General features: G+C 35.4%; 5 protein-coding genes across 5 annotated transcripts; 4 read left to right on the top strand and 1 right to left on the bottom strand.

Moving 5' to 3' along the window:
- Nucleotides 1-1,002: 1,002 nt before the first annotated feature.
- On the bottom strand, nucleotides 1,003-4,932 carry LOC148543571 (uncharacterized). The gene is made up of 3 exons (XM_088498572.1): nucleotides 4,850-4,932; nucleotides 3,178-3,866; nucleotides 1,003-2,369 (listed from the first exon to the last, which is right to left on the bottom strand). Exons 1-3 carry the CDS (start codon nucleotides 4,930-4,932, stop codon nucleotides 1,003-1,005), a joined length of 2,139 nt encoding a protein of 712 aa, XP_088354698.1.
- A 190-nt stretch (nucleotides 4,933-5,122) lies between these two features.
- LOC148543572 (F-box/LRR-repeat protein At4g14096-like) lies at nucleotides 5,123-5,901 on the top strand. The gene is made up of 2 exons (XM_088498573.1): nucleotides 5,123-5,158; nucleotides 5,293-5,901. The coding sequence occupies exons 1-2, from the start codon at nucleotides 5,123-5,125 to the stop codon at nucleotides 5,899-5,901; spliced, it is 645 nt and encodes a 214-aa protein (XP_088354699.1).
- Nucleotides 5,245-8,715, top strand: LOC110266662 (FBD-associated F-box protein At5g56370-like). The gene is made up of 4 exons (XM_021111580.2): nucleotides 5,245-5,979; nucleotides 6,086-6,328; nucleotides 6,411-6,560; nucleotides 6,644-8,715. Exons 1-4 carry the CDS (start codon nucleotides 5,947-5,949, stop codon nucleotides 6,944-6,946), a joined length of 729 nt encoding a protein of 242 aa, XP_020967239.1. The 5' UTR covers nucleotides 5,245-5,946; the 3' UTR covers nucleotides 6,947-8,715.
- Nucleotides 7,932-8,474, top strand: LOC107614814 (uncharacterized). Its single transcript, XM_016316947.1, has one exon. It carries the CDS (start codon nucleotides 7,932-7,934, stop codon nucleotides 8,472-8,474), a length of 543 nt encoding a protein of 180 aa, XP_016172433.1.
- A 3,738-nt stretch (nucleotides 8,716-12,453) lies between the features above and the next one.
- On the top strand, nucleotides 12,454-14,565 carry LOC148543573 (FBD-associated F-box protein At2g26860-like). Its single transcript, XM_016320023.3, has 4 exons — nucleotides 12,454-13,371; nucleotides 13,460-13,702; nucleotides 13,780-13,929; nucleotides 14,014-14,565. The coding sequence occupies exons 1-4, from the start codon at nucleotides 12,682-12,684 to the stop codon at nucleotides 14,317-14,319; spliced, it is 1,389 nt and encodes a 462-aa protein (XP_016175509.1). The 5' UTR covers nucleotides 12,454-12,681; the 3' UTR covers nucleotides 14,320-14,565.
- The last annotated feature ends 1,711 nt before the right edge of the window (nucleotides 14,566-16,276 follow it).

A 16,276-nucleotide genomic window follows, 5' to 3' on the forward strand; every position in this document is an offset into this window, starting at 1 on the left:
TATAATTGAGATTTTGATAATATGGAAGCTTTTTGCTGTGCCTGCGTATCAATTATTCTCATTGAGATAATGGCTAATTGCCTAATTCTACTAAAGCTGTCTAAACCTGTATAGTTGTAATATGATATTATCTTGTATAATCCCTTGAGCTTGCAAAAGTAGGTACTTCAACTTAGAGGGAAACAAGCTTGCCATAAAGTTGCCCTTAGTAAGTTGCAACTAATTCAAGGCAGGTTGATGGCAAGTAACAACTCCGCAGATATCACAATTCACAATTGTACTCTTATCAATAACAGAGGGACTGTTGTTTAAGGAAACATTGAACAATCCATTGTACAATTTTCTGTGATAGATAGAGTTGCCAATGAGTTTGCTTCACGTCCCAAGCAAACTTTGGCAACCATTGAAACAGATTCATCAGCACCCAAGAACTGAACTTTCATAAGATCGATCTCGGTCTCCAAGATTAAGCTCATACACATCGAAATACTTTGTCTTATAAGCACAAATAAATGGTTGTGTATCTTAACATAACAAAATGTCTTTTACTACCAACTCCGTTATCATTCACAAAATTGTCAATATGTCACCACGATTAGAATTTTCTCCAGATACCAGCAAGTATAAAATCTTTTAGACCATCTCCAGTAGGGAACTCATCCCAGTTCCTGTTTATGGCCCACCTGTCATAAAAAGTAACTCCACATCAGCTTTTGCGTCATAAACAGTAAATAGGAACTCAAAGCATCTCTCTCTTCTCCATTAGGAGGAACTAACTTTAGTCCCTGTTGTGGTCCCACTTAATTAATTAATTAAAATACTTGAAATTAATGTAATTAATTTTTTTTAATAATGTAATTTAAATATTTAAATTTAAAAATAATTCACTATTAAAATATATTAATATTAAATAAATTTAAAAATAACAATAATACATAATATATAATTCGGGATTACACTAATTTGTAAAATTACTTAATACAAAAAAAATATAATTAAATTCTACAGTTGACGACAAGCATTGTGAAATTGCCATATGTGTTCAATCAAGTCCTCTTTCAATTGTCTATGCTGCTGCCTATTTCGAAGTTGGGCATTTCTTTGGAGAAATTGATGGTATGGTGCAAAATCTTCTTCTCCCAACTGAGGTTGTGATAAGCCATTTTCAACATCATCATACTCTAAGCCTTGAGCAAAATTTCCTGCATAAGTGTCTCTTTCATCCTCAACAATCATATTATGCAATATAATACAAGCTCTCATTATGTTGGCAAGCTTCTTCTTTTCCCAAAAACGAGCTGGACCACGTATAATTGCAAAGCGTGCTTGCAACACTCCGAATGCTCGTTCCACATCTTTTCTTTGCCCTTCTTGGTATTGTGCAAATAACTTGCGTTTCTCCCCTTGTGGCTTTGAGATTGATTTGACAAATGTGGCCCATTCAGGATAAATACCATCTGCTAAGTAGTATCCCATTGTATAATTATTACCATTAATAGTATAATTTACCTCCGGAGCACGATCATTTAGAATGTCATCAAACACGGGAGAACGATCTAACACGTTGATATCGTTATTTGAACCAGAAACTCCAAAGAATGCATGCCATATCCAAAGGTCTGAAGATGCTACAACTTCAAGTACTATGGTTGCAACCCCACGATAACCACTCATGTACATACCTTTCCACGCCTTTGGACAATTTTTCCATTGCCAATGCATGCAGTCAATGCTACCCAACATGCCAGGGAAGCCACGACCCTCTGCCATTTGTAGTAGGCGTTGTACGTCATTTGGATTTGGTTTTCGCAAGTATTCATCCTCGAACACCGAAATGACACCTTCAACAAATTTTTCCAAGCATTCAATTGTAGTGCTCTCGCCTATGCGCACATAATCATCAACAACATCAGCTGCTACGCCATATGCTAACATCCGTATCGCAGCAGTACATTTCTGCAGTGGCGACAAGCCTCTTCTTCCAGTTGCATCAACCCTCTGTTGGAAATAAGGATAGACGTTTGAGAGAGCGTCTACTATCCGAAGAAACACATGTCTTCTCATTCGAAATCTCCGTCGAAAAATGTCAGCATGATACACTGGATCATCTGCAAAGTAATCTTGGAAAAGGCGATCATGTCCTGCTTCTCGATCTCTGTTGATCCATCTACGAGTAATTGGGATAGAGCTTCTATCGGTATCTTCTTCTTCTGAATCTTCGAGTAAATACTCATCGATCCAATTATCTATGAGTGTGTTATCTTGCCGTCTTCTTTTGCCATACAAAGCCTCATTAAACATATCATCAAAATTTCTAGCCATATCTGGAAATGTAATTTTTAGTTCTCTTTCGAGGTGAGAAATAAGAGCTGAAGTGGAGTTGAGGAGTTATTGATAGTTGATATTTATAAGTGTGTCTGCATTAAGTACCTTAACGGCTAGTTAACGGCTAGTTTTGCAACGGCTAGTTTTGCAACGGCTTCTTAACGGCTAGTTTTACAACGGCTACTTAACGGCTAGTTTTGCAACGGCTAGTTTTGCAACGGCTAGTTTTACAACGGCTAGTTTTGCAACGGCTTTTTAACGGCTAGTTTTACAACGGCTACTTAACGGCTAGTTTTGCAATTGTCACTTTCATAAACAATAACGGCACAATAATATTGACTAATTTAAAAACTTACATCAGAAATAAATAAAACAAACTACATCACATACCAGCAATACGCAATAAAAATAAGAACATACTACATAACTCTACGAATACAAGGAACCATTAAGTAAACCACTTGGCAATTATTTTTTCACATGCAATCTCATGAAGAGCTCGTCGTTTTTCACTCATTGTAGACGTGTCAGCATTAAGTATTTGCATATCCATCTCCCTTTCTCTTTCTTTGGCCATCCTTTCCATTTCCCTTTCTTTTGCTTTTATCTCCATTTCTTTAATATACCTCTGAGTTTGTAATTCTTGTTCTTTCATTGCTGCTTGAAATTGTAACTCCTTCTCTTTGATTGCCAACATCTTTGCTCTATGTTCCTTCTCCTCTTCTCTTTCTTTTTCCCTTTCCAGTAGTTCTTTTTCTCTAACATTCTTAATATCTTCCATGAGAGATAATTTTTTGACAACCGATGATTTTCTTTCACTAAAATCTTCAGACATCTGTGCTTTTCCCTTACCTTTTCGCTTGCTCTTCTTTGATCCTTGTGGGCGAACGGGAGAGTCCACACCGGGTTCATCAGCCAACGGTGTTTCTGGGTTTGATGAGGATGAGTATGCTCCAGTTGCACTAACCTTGGTTCTCTTTGAGCCGCCACTCTGTGTAGGTAGTTGGCTTCTCCATTTTTGCTCCAGCTGAAGCATGTTCCAATGCCTCTCAAAAGTGAATTTTTGACCATAATGTGTGGAATAAAGTTTATATGCCAACTCCTTTATATCATCAGCGTTCGAACCACTCCTTATGTTTCGACTAGCTTGATCGTAGCAACCAGCAAATTGTGCAACAGCCTTGTTGATCTTATACCATCGTTTCTTACATGCAACTACCCCCCTTGTCATGTCAGAGCAAAATTCTACACAGTAGCTATGAATTCGACTCCAAAATGTTTCTCCCTTTTGATCGGTACCAACTACAGGGTCAGTTGAAACATTTAACCATGCACTGATCAGCATCTCATCCTCTTTCCAATGCCAGTGTTGAATACTATCTTGCCTCCGATCTTCAATATCATCATCATTAAGGTTGATAGCATCTAATCCACGAGGGTTGGCAAAATCTGAATATTGCGAATTTGGACTACATTGTATAGGACTCTGAGAGGATGGGTTAGAAGAGCCACCAACACCAGATGAGTTATGTCTTGATGCACTGAATTGAGTTGGAAACGGCAAGGAAGTTGGAGTAACATTTCCGATAGAGGGGTTAAATATGGATGAAAATGGAAAATGGGGTGTTTGTGAATTTTGATTTTGCGGTTGGAATATAGGAAATTGATTATTATAAGGAGCTTGAAAATTGAAATTAGAAAGATTTTGTGGATTTGGATTTTGAAATGTATTTGGTAGTGTGAAGTTTTGATTTGGAACTTGAGAGTTTGAGGTTTGAGATTGTTGGGTATTTGGAATTTGAGGAAAGTTTTGTAAATAATTGAAGAAAGAGTTGAGTTGGTTTGGATCCATTTTTTCGAACAAAAAATAATAGTAGTAGAATTTTTTGATTTTGTAAACTTGGAAGAAGATGAAGAAGAGTAGTAGAGAGTGTGAGAATAGAAGTGTATCTAAGTGGTATATATAGAGTAAAAAAATATTAATTTATTAATAATAACGGTAACATAGTAACGGCTAGTTTCTAACGGCTACTTTTATAACGGCTAGTTTTACAACAACTAAATTAATATAATAATATAAATATAAATAATATTTAATATTAATTATGATATAAATAATTAATATAAATTATTAATTAAATAAATATTTAATTATTTAATTTATTTAATTATTATAATTATTAATAAATTAATTATAATTTAATTACTTAATTAATTATTAGTTAATTAATATAAATTATTAATTAAATAAAATTATTAGTATTTAATTTAATTAGTTATTATAATTATTATTAAATTAATTATTATTTAATTATATAATATATTTATTTATTTAATTAATATAATTATTTAATTAATTAATATTTTATATAATTATTTATTTTTTATTTTAATTGCCAAGTGGCAATTGTTTATTGCTTAATGGGAGTCCCCATTTAGAGGGACTCCCTCGCTTCGAATAACGTGAAGGAACTCAAATAATTTTGCTCCAATGCCCCATCTCTCTTTTCTCTCTGACATGCACAGTAGCAGGGCTTCATTTATTTGCCCGTTGGAGATGCTCTTAGGACTTCGCTGACAAATATTCCAAATGTCAGTACAGCACATGTTGTGTCAAAGATTTTATTATATTATTTAAAAATTAAAATCAACTGTCATGTGTTTTTATAATATATATATATATATATTAAATTTATTTTTAATAAATATTTTATATTTAATATGTAATTATTGATTGTTGTGATTAATTTTAGTGTATATTTAATGTGGTTGGATTTTGCTATTGTTAATGAACACAATGTCACAAGTGAGGGGGACACGTGTTAGATCCACGGTTTGCCTCTGAAACCTGTATTCTGTGCAAGTTTTGGAAGCTCTACTGAAATATTGAGCATGTTTCCCTTCTATTTATTCCATTTTTCCTTTCGAAACTAAGTGTTTGACACGCTTGAATCCCACAATCCCTAGCCACTTCCTCTGTTGTCTCAAAATGGGAAACGGCGGAAGCAAAGGAAAGCAGCAGTTGATAGGGACGTCATCAGCAGGCTGCCGGATGAAATCCTGTGCAACATCCTCTCATTCCTTCCAACCAGAACGTCCGTGGCCACCAGCGTCCTCTCTCGCAGGTGGCGCTACCTCTGGAAGAAAGTCCATGTCTTGGACCTCAACGATGATTTCCTTTACACCCCTGAACGTTCACATAAGGAAGCACAAGAGCGCTTTCTTATTTTTCTCAATAAGTTTGAGCTGCTTCGGCGCCCCATCCGTAAGTTCCACCTCTCTTGCCGGGTGGGTGACTATGGGTATAATGACCGTTTTGATTGGATTGATTACGTCATCACAAGGGTTAGTGAACTCCATTTCTCTATGAGGACCGATGGGGAGAGTCATGACTTGCATGAACCTTTCTATAGCACTTCGCTCGTGTCGCTCGTTTTGGACGGTAATATTAATATTTCTCTGGAAGATTTTGATCCCACTCACAGTGAAAGTATTTTCCCATCCCTCAAGAACCTAGAGCTGCATGTCAACTATGTGGACCTCAATGTGTTACTATCTGGTTGCCCAGCTCTTTAAACTCTTAGGGTCACTTTAATTAATTTCGATCCTGAAGCAATCCACATGCCTCGTCCCCTGAAGAGTTTAACCTTTGAGGTCACTGTTATTATTATTATTATTATTATTATTATTATTATTGTGATGTAATATGGCCTTATCACATGACTTAGTCTCTGATTTTTAATTTACTAGCATTTTGCAGGAACAATATTCACATTCCGAAAATGTGACACTTGAGCTTCTTGAGGTAAACACTTCATCTCTTGAATACCTACGTCTCAAATTACGGGGTTGTTACAAACAGATTTTGGTTTGTGATTATCCCAACATCAACAAAGCATGTCTAGATATTTATCATAAGCCTAGGCATGTTGCTTGGGTTCCTAAGCTCCTCCGGGCACTTTGCAAAACAAAATTCTTGTGGCTGCAAGTTTCAACAATCCAGGTGATTTGCTTAACAAAACGATGAATTTATTATGCTTTTAGTCATGTGTTGAAATTAATATCCAATGATCTTTTGCACGCAGTGCTTGATTCGTGCGCCAGTTCTAGACCTTCCCGACTTTTGCAATTTGATTCAGCTGCAACTTGATTTTTATAGTTTCAAGAGTAGGCTTCTAATAGACTTGCTTCACAATTGTCCTAAGCTTCAAGCTCTAAAAATTAATATATCTGAGGTATCGTTGATCCCATCACTTCAACTTTTTGTCTATTTGCAATTTGTTTGCATCCTTTGACTTTACTTGTTCCTTGTTTTCAGTTCGTTCTTGATTATTGGTACGGGTCTTACTCTTACCTAAACTCCCATAAACGCAATGATTGGACACAGCCACTTAGCGTTCCTAACTGTATTGTATCAGACTTGAGCACTGTTGAATATCGAGGATATCGAAACACTCCAGAGGAGCATGAATTTACTGCATATATTTTACAAAAAGGACTTGTTTTAAAGACAATGAGAATTCATGCTAAATATTGTGACCTACCCTTAAAAGGTGAAGTTTTCAAGGCATTATCTAAAATACAAAGGGGCTCTAGCATGTGCCGAGTTGAAGTAGACTAACTGATCAGCATTTACCTGTGGTAAGGACTTTGTTGCTCTATGCTCTCGGCTCTCTGCGGTTGACTGTATTAAAGCTGCATTTATTTATGTATACGGAACTATATGCTTCTTTTGCATCAATGTTTACATGGATTTGTCAGTTATTTGTTTTTTCGAATACCTGTGACAAATTCTAAATAGTTTGGTAGGAATGTATGATCTATGGGGATTGGCAAACAGAACCAGTTCCATTCTTGGTGGTTGGATTTGAAATGTTGAAGTATGTATGTATTTCCTTGTCTCTTTCTTGATTTCTTCTATGGGAAAGTTGTCTAAACTATCACACTTACAATTTGCGGATGACACCATTTTATTCTGTCCGTCGGAGACTGAAATAGTTGTAAACTATAAGAGATTATTGAGGTGCTTTGAGTTGATGTCTGGGCTGAGTATCAATTTTGATAAATCGAATCTGATATCGGTGAACTGTGAGTAAGGATGGATTGATCATGCGTGTGGACTACTGGGATGCCAGCAAGCCGCTCTACCGGTTAGATACTTGGGGATCTCTCTTGGAGCGCACCCGCGCCTGGTGAAGACTTGGAAACCAATTATTGACAAGGTGGAGCAGAAGCTTAGCTTATGGAAAGCGAAGGTTTTGAATAAAGCAGGTAAGCTTGTCCTTATCAAATCGGTCCTGAACAGCCTCCCCATATATTATCTAAGCCTGTACAAAATGTCGAAGGCGGTGGCGGACAAGTTGATTGCTCTACAAAGGAACTTTATGTGGTGCAAGGAGGACGGTAACTATGGTTTACCTCTGGTCAAGTGGGAGCTAGTCCAGGCTCCAAAAAAGGCGGGGGGTTTGGGGGTTGGTGATGCAGTGCTGAAAAACACAACGCTCCTGTTTCCAAGGCTCTACTCTATTTCAAGTCAGCAAGGTGTTGTCATTGGGAATTGTGGTTTTTGGGATGGAATAGAATGGATATGGAATTTTCAATAGAGAATGGAGTTGTTCCAATGGGAGCTGGAGCTTGTCCATCAGCTACATGAGAGGTTAAGACCAGTAAAGCTGTCATCTGGTCGGGAGGACAATGTGGTGTGGAAGTTTGAAAATAAATGTGTTTTCTCTACTAGATCTGTGATACAGACCATACAATCGGAGATGCTGTCGGCTGAGATCACGAGCTTTAGCTTCACGAGTTCTCTTTGGAAAGGTTTCGTACCTCCGAGAATTGAGTTGTTTGGGTGGTTTGTGCTAGTTGGTCGAGTCAACACCAAGGAGAGGTTGACTAAATTAGGAGTTCACATTCAGAGTGATAGTAGTTGTGTGCTGTGTTCCAAGGAAGCAGAATCTGTTGAGCATTTATTTCTTCGGTGTAAGGTAACTTGGCAAGTGTGGTGCAAGTGGTTGAGGTCTCTGAGTAGAGAATGGATAATTCCGGGAACCATTAAAGAACTATTTGAGAGCTGGTGTGGCATGCACAGTAGGCAACAAGGACAGAAGTTGTTGATGATAGCGTTTTTTGCTGTGATTTGGAACATCTGATTAGAACGTAATGCTAGAATATTCCACAATAAAAGAGTAAGTATTGAGATAATTCACACAAGAACAGTGTTGAGCTACACAGAATGGCATGGTGGTGATCCTGTGGGAGGCTGATGACATGCTGGAGATGGCAAGGGATGGGTTTTGTTAGTAGGTCTTTATGTTTATTTTGTTTGTTTGCTCCATTTTAATGTGTTGAGCTTCCTTTGTTTTAAAAAAAAAAAAAACTTGTATTGTCTTGTATGACCCCATGGGCTTGCAAAAGTAGGCACTTCAACCAATAGGCTAATTGCCTTTGAAACTTGGGGAAATATTTTTTGATGAAAGACTTGGGGAAATTTGCTAATGTCGCTCAACTTGAATTTTAAAGTTTAAATTCTAAATTCTATACTTTGAACAATAAATTTTATATGTTAAATTTTAAACTTCAAAATTTTGAATCGTAAATGTTAAGCTCTAAATTTTAAATTTTAAATTTTAAATTATAAATCTCAGTTATTAATATAAAATATAATAAAGGAAGAGTTAATATTTATTTAATTAATAAAAAATGCAATACAACTGATTTAATAAAAGAGCTTTTAAAGATGAACATTCAATTTTCTCCAAATTGATTATTCAATTTGAAGAGTTTTGTATTTATAAAGGATGGTAAAAATTTAGGTATAGTTAATTTTAGGTGAAGTTGATAGTTAAAAATGGTTAAATAATTTGATTAATTTAACTAAATTTTTATCTATTAGAGTTATTAACTTTCTTGACTACACTTGAGTTTTCACCATAAATGATAAGGATATTCGTGTGATTTTAGTCGAAAATCAAAATAGTTTCTAAAGTTTTTTTTTTTTGTGGCCTCCAAAATCGTGTGCGACGTTGAATTTTGTCTCAGAACCATCCTCTCCCTATTTTTTAGCCCTCGTCTCCTCAACACAATGTTCTTTGTTCGTTCTCAACTTACAACCAATCCGTGCCCGTTAGCCCCAACTATAACCTCTCCTCAGTCCTCAACATCAAAAAACCCCAATCTTCCCAAACCACTCCCAGCCCCGTCACTTCTAATAACACCATCAACAACCTTTACAATAAATAATTGAGTATATACCCATTTTGATCCTTAAAGAATTTCAAATTAGACATTTTAGTCTCCAACTAAAATTAATTACTTAATTGGTCTTTAACAATTAATTCCGTCAGTCACTTGGGTCTTTAGTTCGTCAACTCGAACGGAAGACAAAATGGTCCCTAAAAACTCTAACATGGGACAAAATGATCCCTGACAACTCTAACAAGGGACAAAATGATTTCTGATCATTTTATTCGAAAATGTCACTGTTCTTCCCCAATTTTTATCACATCTCGCATAACCCTAACATTCATACTCTCTTTCTTTACCTTCACAGTCTTCTTTTCTATCTTTTCCTTCCTCCTCTTTAGCTCTAAGCCATGGTGTAATTGTCACACGTGTTGCATCTACCTCAACATGTCATGAACCACACACTTTCCTAAATCTTTGTGACTAGTACATCCATCTCCTCTATACTTCACCCACCAAAAGCATCCACTTCCACGTCTTTGATAATATCACCTCCAACTCCGACAACATCCACGACATCCTCAAGACCAAGTTCTACAACTACTCCAAGGGCACCCCTTTCTCCACTTTCCGGCAAGCAATATAGATTGTTCGACATTAAAACATCATGAGAAGATTTTCCTTTAACATCATATGCAAATTCTCATTTGAAATAAACACCGAGTGTTTTATTCCTTCTTTTTCGGAGTTCAAGTTGGCAGATAGCTTCGACATCTCATCCAAGCTATTACAACGAGCAATGTCGTCGTTGCCGCTCATATGGAAACTGAAGCGATTACTGAACATTGGTTCGGAGAAGAAGTTGAGGGAAGCGATCGGAGTGGTGGACAATGTGGTCATGGAGATGTTAGGGCAGAGGAGGAGGGAGATGGCAACGACGACGACGAGTCTTAACAAATTAGACTTGCTATCTAAATTCATGGGATCAATCGAAGACGACAACTAGTTGAGAGACATAGGCCTTAGTTTCCTGAGTATGAATTGGTTGATAACAAGTTGAGGATTTTTTTTCTTATGAACATTAAATTTATAAAGTGTGCATTGTGTAGTTTGAAGTTACAGTGTTAAACTGTTAGTGTTATACGAGATATGATGGAAATTGTGAGAGAACAGTGTCGTTTCCGAACAGAGGAGATCAGGGACCATTTTGTCTCCTGTTAGAGTTGTCAGGGACTATTTTGTCCTCCGTTATAGTTAACGGAATAAAGGACCTAAATGACTGACAGAATTAATTGTTAGGGACCAATCGAGTAATTAATTTTAGTTAGGAACTAAAATGTCCAATCTAAAATTTCTTTGAGAACCAAAATGAGTATATATTCTAAATAATTTATTTTGACACACCTTCACTTTTTTCTATTGACTTTCGCCCAAACACAGCCAAGAAACGAGCCGCCAGACCTTGCCCCAGCATTCCCATTTCTATTTTCTGAATCATAGTTGCAGCTTTTGGGCCTAAGACATTCTTGTATTTGCATGCCATTGAGATGACAGGAACGGTTATCATCATTTTCATCACCGTATTCAACATCTACTTCTCTGAGTAAATCACCGTCGATGCCATTGATATTGGTGTCAATAATCTTCTCCCTTGCCTTGAGAACGCCTTGGAATGGACGTACCAAGGAGAAGACTTGAAGGTGCCATCCAGATGCTCTATGACGACGATGTCGACGGCACTGCCGAATGGGTCCTGAAACAGTGTAGACATCATGTGTTATGTAGATTCCGATCCTCCTCCTCGCTACAATTGCGAAATCAAATCGATGATGTTGGCATTGGCAGAGTCATGGTTTTATTGTGACGAATGGAGCTCCGAATGTAGGGATTAAGACCCACAACCCACAAGTTATGTGTTTGGAAGACGAGGATTTTTTTGTCTAAAAAAATAAAAAATATAATTTTAAAATAAAATTTAATGTTTAAAGAATAATTTTAAACATAAAAATAATCAAAATCATAATTAACCATCGTTAAGCACCAGGAATGTCACCTTTTTGATAGCCATTGATAGCATCCAAGAATTGAACTTCGTAATTAAGATCTCGGTCTCCAAGATCAAGCTTATTTTATACGCACAGAAATACTTTTACAAATCAATAGTTGTGTATCATCACATGACAAAACATCTCCTTCTAAAACATCTATAATTTTTATTAATTTTTTAAATAAAAATATAAAAATAAATATTAAACTATTCTTTCACCTTAACTCATGACAAGAATAAAAAACATGTTGTGACCCACAAATTTAACCTAACAAAATTCATAAATTCAATTATAATTTTAATTTTTATTATATCTTTATGTTATTTTCTCATCTTATTTTATTTTTACTTTTATCTTTCTTAAGCAATACTCTACGTGCTTGTTTGGGTGCTATTATTTTAATAAAAAAAAATTTTTTAATAAAAAATATCTTTTTTTTATTTTTTAGCGTGTTTGGCAAATTTCGAGTAGTAAAAGTAAAAGCACTAGAAAAATAAAAAAAACATCTTTTTTTTAAAAATTGTAATTTACATCTTTTTTTAAAATGTCTTTTTTTCTTAAAAAAAAGATGTTTTTCATGTAATAAATAAATAAATAAGTACTTTTATATTGTTATATCCAAACATAATTGATAAATAAAAATATCTTTTTACATGAGATACCCAAATATAAAAGTAATTTTTTCTTTTCTATAAGATCTTTTAAAAAAAGATAACTCAAAAAAAAAAATCTTTTAAAAATATCTTGTTATATCTTTTTACTTTTCCATAAGATCTTTTAAAAAAAAATAACTCAAAAAAAAGATCTTTTCTTAGAAACTCACCCAAACAAATCTTATATATATTTAATTTTTTCTTTATAATTCAATCTATCAAAATTTTTTCATTTTTTTTTATTCTTATTCTTTCACAATTTTATCATTAATTCTTTTACAATCTTACTATTGAGGAAACACGGGTCAGATTCGCGGTTTCCCTCCCAAACCCGTATTCTGTGCAGGTTTTGGAAACTCTACTGAAATATTGAGCTTGTTTTTATTTATCCCATTTTTTTTTTTTGGTCAAAAGAAATTGTTTGACACACTTGTTGTATCCCACAATTCCTAGCCACCTCCTCTGCTGTCAAAATGGGGAAACGGCGGAAGCAAAGGAAAGCAGCAGTTGATAGGGACGTTATCAGCAGCCTGCCGGATGAAATCCTGTGCCACATCCTCTCATTCCTTCCAACCAGAACGTCCATGGCCACCAGCGTGCTCTCTCGCAGGTGGCGCTACCTCTGGGAGAAAGTCCAAGTGTTGGACCTCAACGATGATTTCCTTTACACCCATGACCGTTCAGATGAGGAAGCAGAAGAGTGCTTTATTAATTTTCTCGAAAAGGTTGTGTCGGGTTTCAACCCTCTCCGTAAGGTCCGACTCTCTTGCCGGGCGGATGACTATGGGTATAGAAGACTTTTTGAGTGGATTGGTTCTGTCAGTGAGGGAGTTAGGGAACTGTATTTTTCTACGAGGACCACCAATAGGATGACTTACACCTTGCATTTTGAGTATATCTATAGCACTTCGCTCGTGTCGCTCGTTTTGGACGGTAATATTAATATTATTTTTGACGATGTGAATCTGGATGGTAAGCTGTTTTTGCCATCCCTCAAGAATCTAGAGCTGCATATCGACTATCTGAACCTCGATGTCTTTCTTTCTGGCTGCCCGGCTCTTGAAACTCTTCGGGTCACTTTAATTAAGTTCACGACTCGTGAGGCTGATTTCGATCTTGAAGCAATTCACATGCCTCGTACCTTGAAGAGTTTAACCTTTGAGGTGGTTGTTATTAACTTATTATTATTGATGTGATATGGCCTTATCACATGACTTAGCCTCTGATTTTTAATTTGCTAACGTTTTGCAGGAGCGATATCACTATTCCGAAGTTGTGACACTTAAGCGTCTTCAGTTAGACACTCCATCTCTTGAATACCTACATCTCGAATTACGTTGTGATTACAAACGGATTTTGGTTTGTGATTATACCAACATCAAGAAAGCGTGTCTAGACATTTGGCCTAAGCGTAGGAATGTTGCTTGGGTTCCTAAGCTCCTCGGTGCACTTTGCAAAACAAAATTCTTGTGGCTGAAAGTTTCAACAATCCAGGTGATTTGCTTAACGAAACGATAAATTTATGGTTTCGGTTATGTGTTGAATTAATATCCATTTATCTTTTTACACAGTGCTTGCTTCCTGCACCAGTTCTAGACATTCCCGATTTTTGCAATTTGATTCAGCTGCAACTCGATTTTGAAGATTTCAAGGCTAAACTTCTAATAGACTTGCTTCACCATTGTCCTAAGCTTCAAGCTCTAAAAATTTATGTATTGGGGGTATGATCGATCACATAACATCAACTTTTTGTCTATTTGCAATTTGTTTGCATCTTTTGACTTTGACTTGTTTCTTGTTTTCAGTCCCTTGACGGTGAAGATTATTTTTACTTGTCTTACTTAAATCCCCATAAACGCAACGGTTGGAGACAGCCAAGTAGCGTTCCTAACTGTATTGTATCACACTTGAACACAGTTGAATATCGAGGCTATCAGAACACTCCAGAGGAGCATGAATTTACTGCATATATTTTACAAAGAGGACTTGTTTTAAAGACAATGAGAATTCATGCTAAATATTATTGCCCCCACTACTTAAAATGGGAAATTTCCCAGGCATTATCTGAAATACAAAGGGGCTCTAACATGTGCCGACTTGAAATAGACTAACTGATTAGCATTCACCTGTGGTAAGGACTTTGTTGCTCTATGCTCTCGGCTCTTTGCTGAACTATATGCTTCTTTTGCATCAATGGTTACATGAACTATCAGTAATTTGTTTTTTCCAATACCTGTCACAAATTCTAAATAGTTTGCTATGAATGTATGATCTAAGGGAATTGGCAAACAGACAGTTCCATTCTTGGTGGTTGGATTTGATAATGTTGAAGTATGTATGTATTTCCTTTGCTCTTACAATGTGCATAAACTATTGATTTTACTTTTTGGAGAACTAGATTGATAGCAACCCTACACTTAAGACTACTAGCCGTTGCTACATTGTAAAAAATAAATCATGAAACTGTACTGTGCATACTTAGCTTTTACAGTTAGATAACTTGGTGCTGTAAAAATAATTTATATAAATTGTAGACCAAGACAATAATGCCATGATCTGAAAAAAAAAAAAAAAAAAAACCATTGATGTGTTGAATCTCGGTAGTTATTTGAGGGTAGAATTTTTCAGCATAATATAGCAGACTGAATTTGGCAAAACTTTGATTTTTTAGTTTTGGAGGCAAATGTGATGTGATTTGAGGATCTTATAGTGCTGGTCTGCAAATATTTAGTATCAATAAGATTATTAAAGTAGAAAAAAGTTATAAAAGCATGCTTGTAAAAAAAAATTACAATTATCGATGGATTTATACAAGCATCAATGGATATATAATTGTAATTTTTTTTTGTTAACACCACTATGGCACTATTTCCCTTTCGGAAATGGTAGATAGCATCAGCCACTATTTTTTTTTTCCCTTAAACTCGTTGTAGTTAGTTAATAGTTAGTTACCAACCACAGACTCCATCGTCACTCTCTCCTCAGCCCACCACCGTCATCGGCAACACTCCACAGCACCTAACATGGAGCCAGAAACATCGACAACCATCAGCACCCTACCGGACTCGATCCTCTGCCACATCCTCTCCTTCCTCCATACCAGAACATCCATGGCCACCAGCGTCCTCTCCCGCAGGTGGCGCCACCTCTGGAAGCACCTCCAAGTCCATTGCAGTACGTTTTTCTTCAATTGGAATGTTTGAAGACTCTAGTCTTTAGTGATTGTTTTGCAATGCCATGTTTTCTAGTTGAAAAGAATGATGTTCACGACCAAAAAAGAAAAAGAAAAAGAAAAAGAAAGAAAAGAATGATGTTAATGCGTTTAATTTCTCTAGAAAATTTGGTATAATTGGGATTTCATAATATGGAAGCTTTTTGCTGTGCTTGCGAATCAAAATCATTCTTTCCTTATTGGTTCAAAAATCTGTTTAGAGTGCGAAGTAGTCTAATTGACTTTGCATCTTTTTTCAAATTGGTTATTTAATTTGAAGAGTTTCGTGTTGATAATATTCAGCAACAGGAATGTCACCTTTTAATCTAAGTAACATATTTATTTTATAAATTCTTTTTTATTTTCTTGCTTGCTGCTACAGCAGGTGCCAGGTAGATAGAGGAAAACAATTTTGTCATAAAGTACCCTTAGTAAGTTGCAATTAATTCAAGACATTTTAATGAAAAGTAACAACTCTACGCATATATCACAATTTACAATTGTACTCTTATCTTACAAATAACATGAAGGATTCAATTTCAACAAATTATAAAAATTTAATTTATTTTTATTTTTTATTTAAAAATTAATAAAAAATAAATTATATTTTTTATTAATGTTTATAAATACAAAAATATTAATTTAATATTTTTAAATATAATATTTTTATTTATATTTTATTTATCAAATATAATTTTATATTTTAATATTTTTATTTTAATGTTCTATCCTTATAAGCAAACGTAGTTATAAGGATTGTTGTTTAAGGAACCATTGATCAACCCATTCTGCAATGGAAAAGTTTAGGGCCAGTAACTTTGTTAAATTCTGGCCAGCATGTAACCAGTAAAAAAAAA

This window comes from Arachis ipaensis, chromosome B9, assembly GCF_059453495.1.
Source record: "Arachis ipaensis isolate K30076 ecotype BB chromosome B9, ASM5945349v1, whole genome shotgun sequence".
Classification (NCBI taxonomy): domain Eukaryota; kingdom Viridiplantae; phylum Streptophyta; class Magnoliopsida; order Fabales; family Fabaceae; genus Arachis; species Arachis ipaensis.

Bases quoted from the DNA above. Each gene is read 5' to 3' on its own strand.
- LOC148543573 (XM_016320023.3), top strand. From the start codon at position 12,682: ATGGGGAAACGGCGGAAGCAAAGGAAAGCAGCAGTTGATAGGGACGTT. The intron at 13,372-13,459 runs GTGGTTGTTATT...AACGTTTTGCAG, and splicing joins TGAAGAGTTTAACCTTTGAG to GAGCGATATCACTATTCCGA. The intron at 13,930-14,013 runs GTATGATCGATC...TCTTGTTTTCAG, and splicing joins TAAAAATTTATGTATTGGGG to TCCCTTGACGGTGAAGATTA.
- LOC148543571 (XM_088498572.1), bottom strand. From the start codon at position 4,932: ATGTGCTGTACTGACATTTGGAATATTTGTCAGCGAAGTCCTAAGAGC. The intron at 3,867-4,849 runs GTGCATGTCAGA...AACTCAATTCAG, and splicing joins ATAAATGAAGCCCTGCTACT to TGCATCAAGACATAACTCAT. The intron at 2,370-3,177 runs GTAAGGGAAAAG...ACTCCACTTCAG, and splicing joins AAAGAAGAGCAAGCGAAAAG to CTCTTATTTCTCACCTCGAA.
- LOC110266662 (XM_021111580.2), top strand. From the start codon at position 5,947: ATGCCTCGTCCCCTGAAGAGTTTAACCTTTGAG. The intron at 5,980-6,085 runs GTCACTGTTATT...AGCATTTTGCAG, and splicing joins TGAAGAGTTTAACCTTTGAG to GAACAATATTCACATTCCGA. The intron at 6,329-6,410 runs GTGATTTGCTTA...TTTTGCACGCAG, and splicing joins TGCAAGTTTCAACAATCCAG to TGCTTGATTCGTGCGCCAGT.
- LOC148543572 (XM_088498573.1), top strand. From the start codon at position 5,123: ATGTCACAAGTGAGGGGGACACGTGTTAGATCCACG. The intron at 5,159-5,292 runs GTTTGCCTCTGA...CACAATCCCTAG, and splicing joins GGACACGTGTTAGATCCACG to CCACTTCCTCTGTTGTCTCA.
- LOC107614814 (XM_016316947.1), top strand. From the start codon at position 7,932: ATGGAGTTGTTCCAATGGGAGCTGGAGCTTGTCCATCAGCTACATGAG.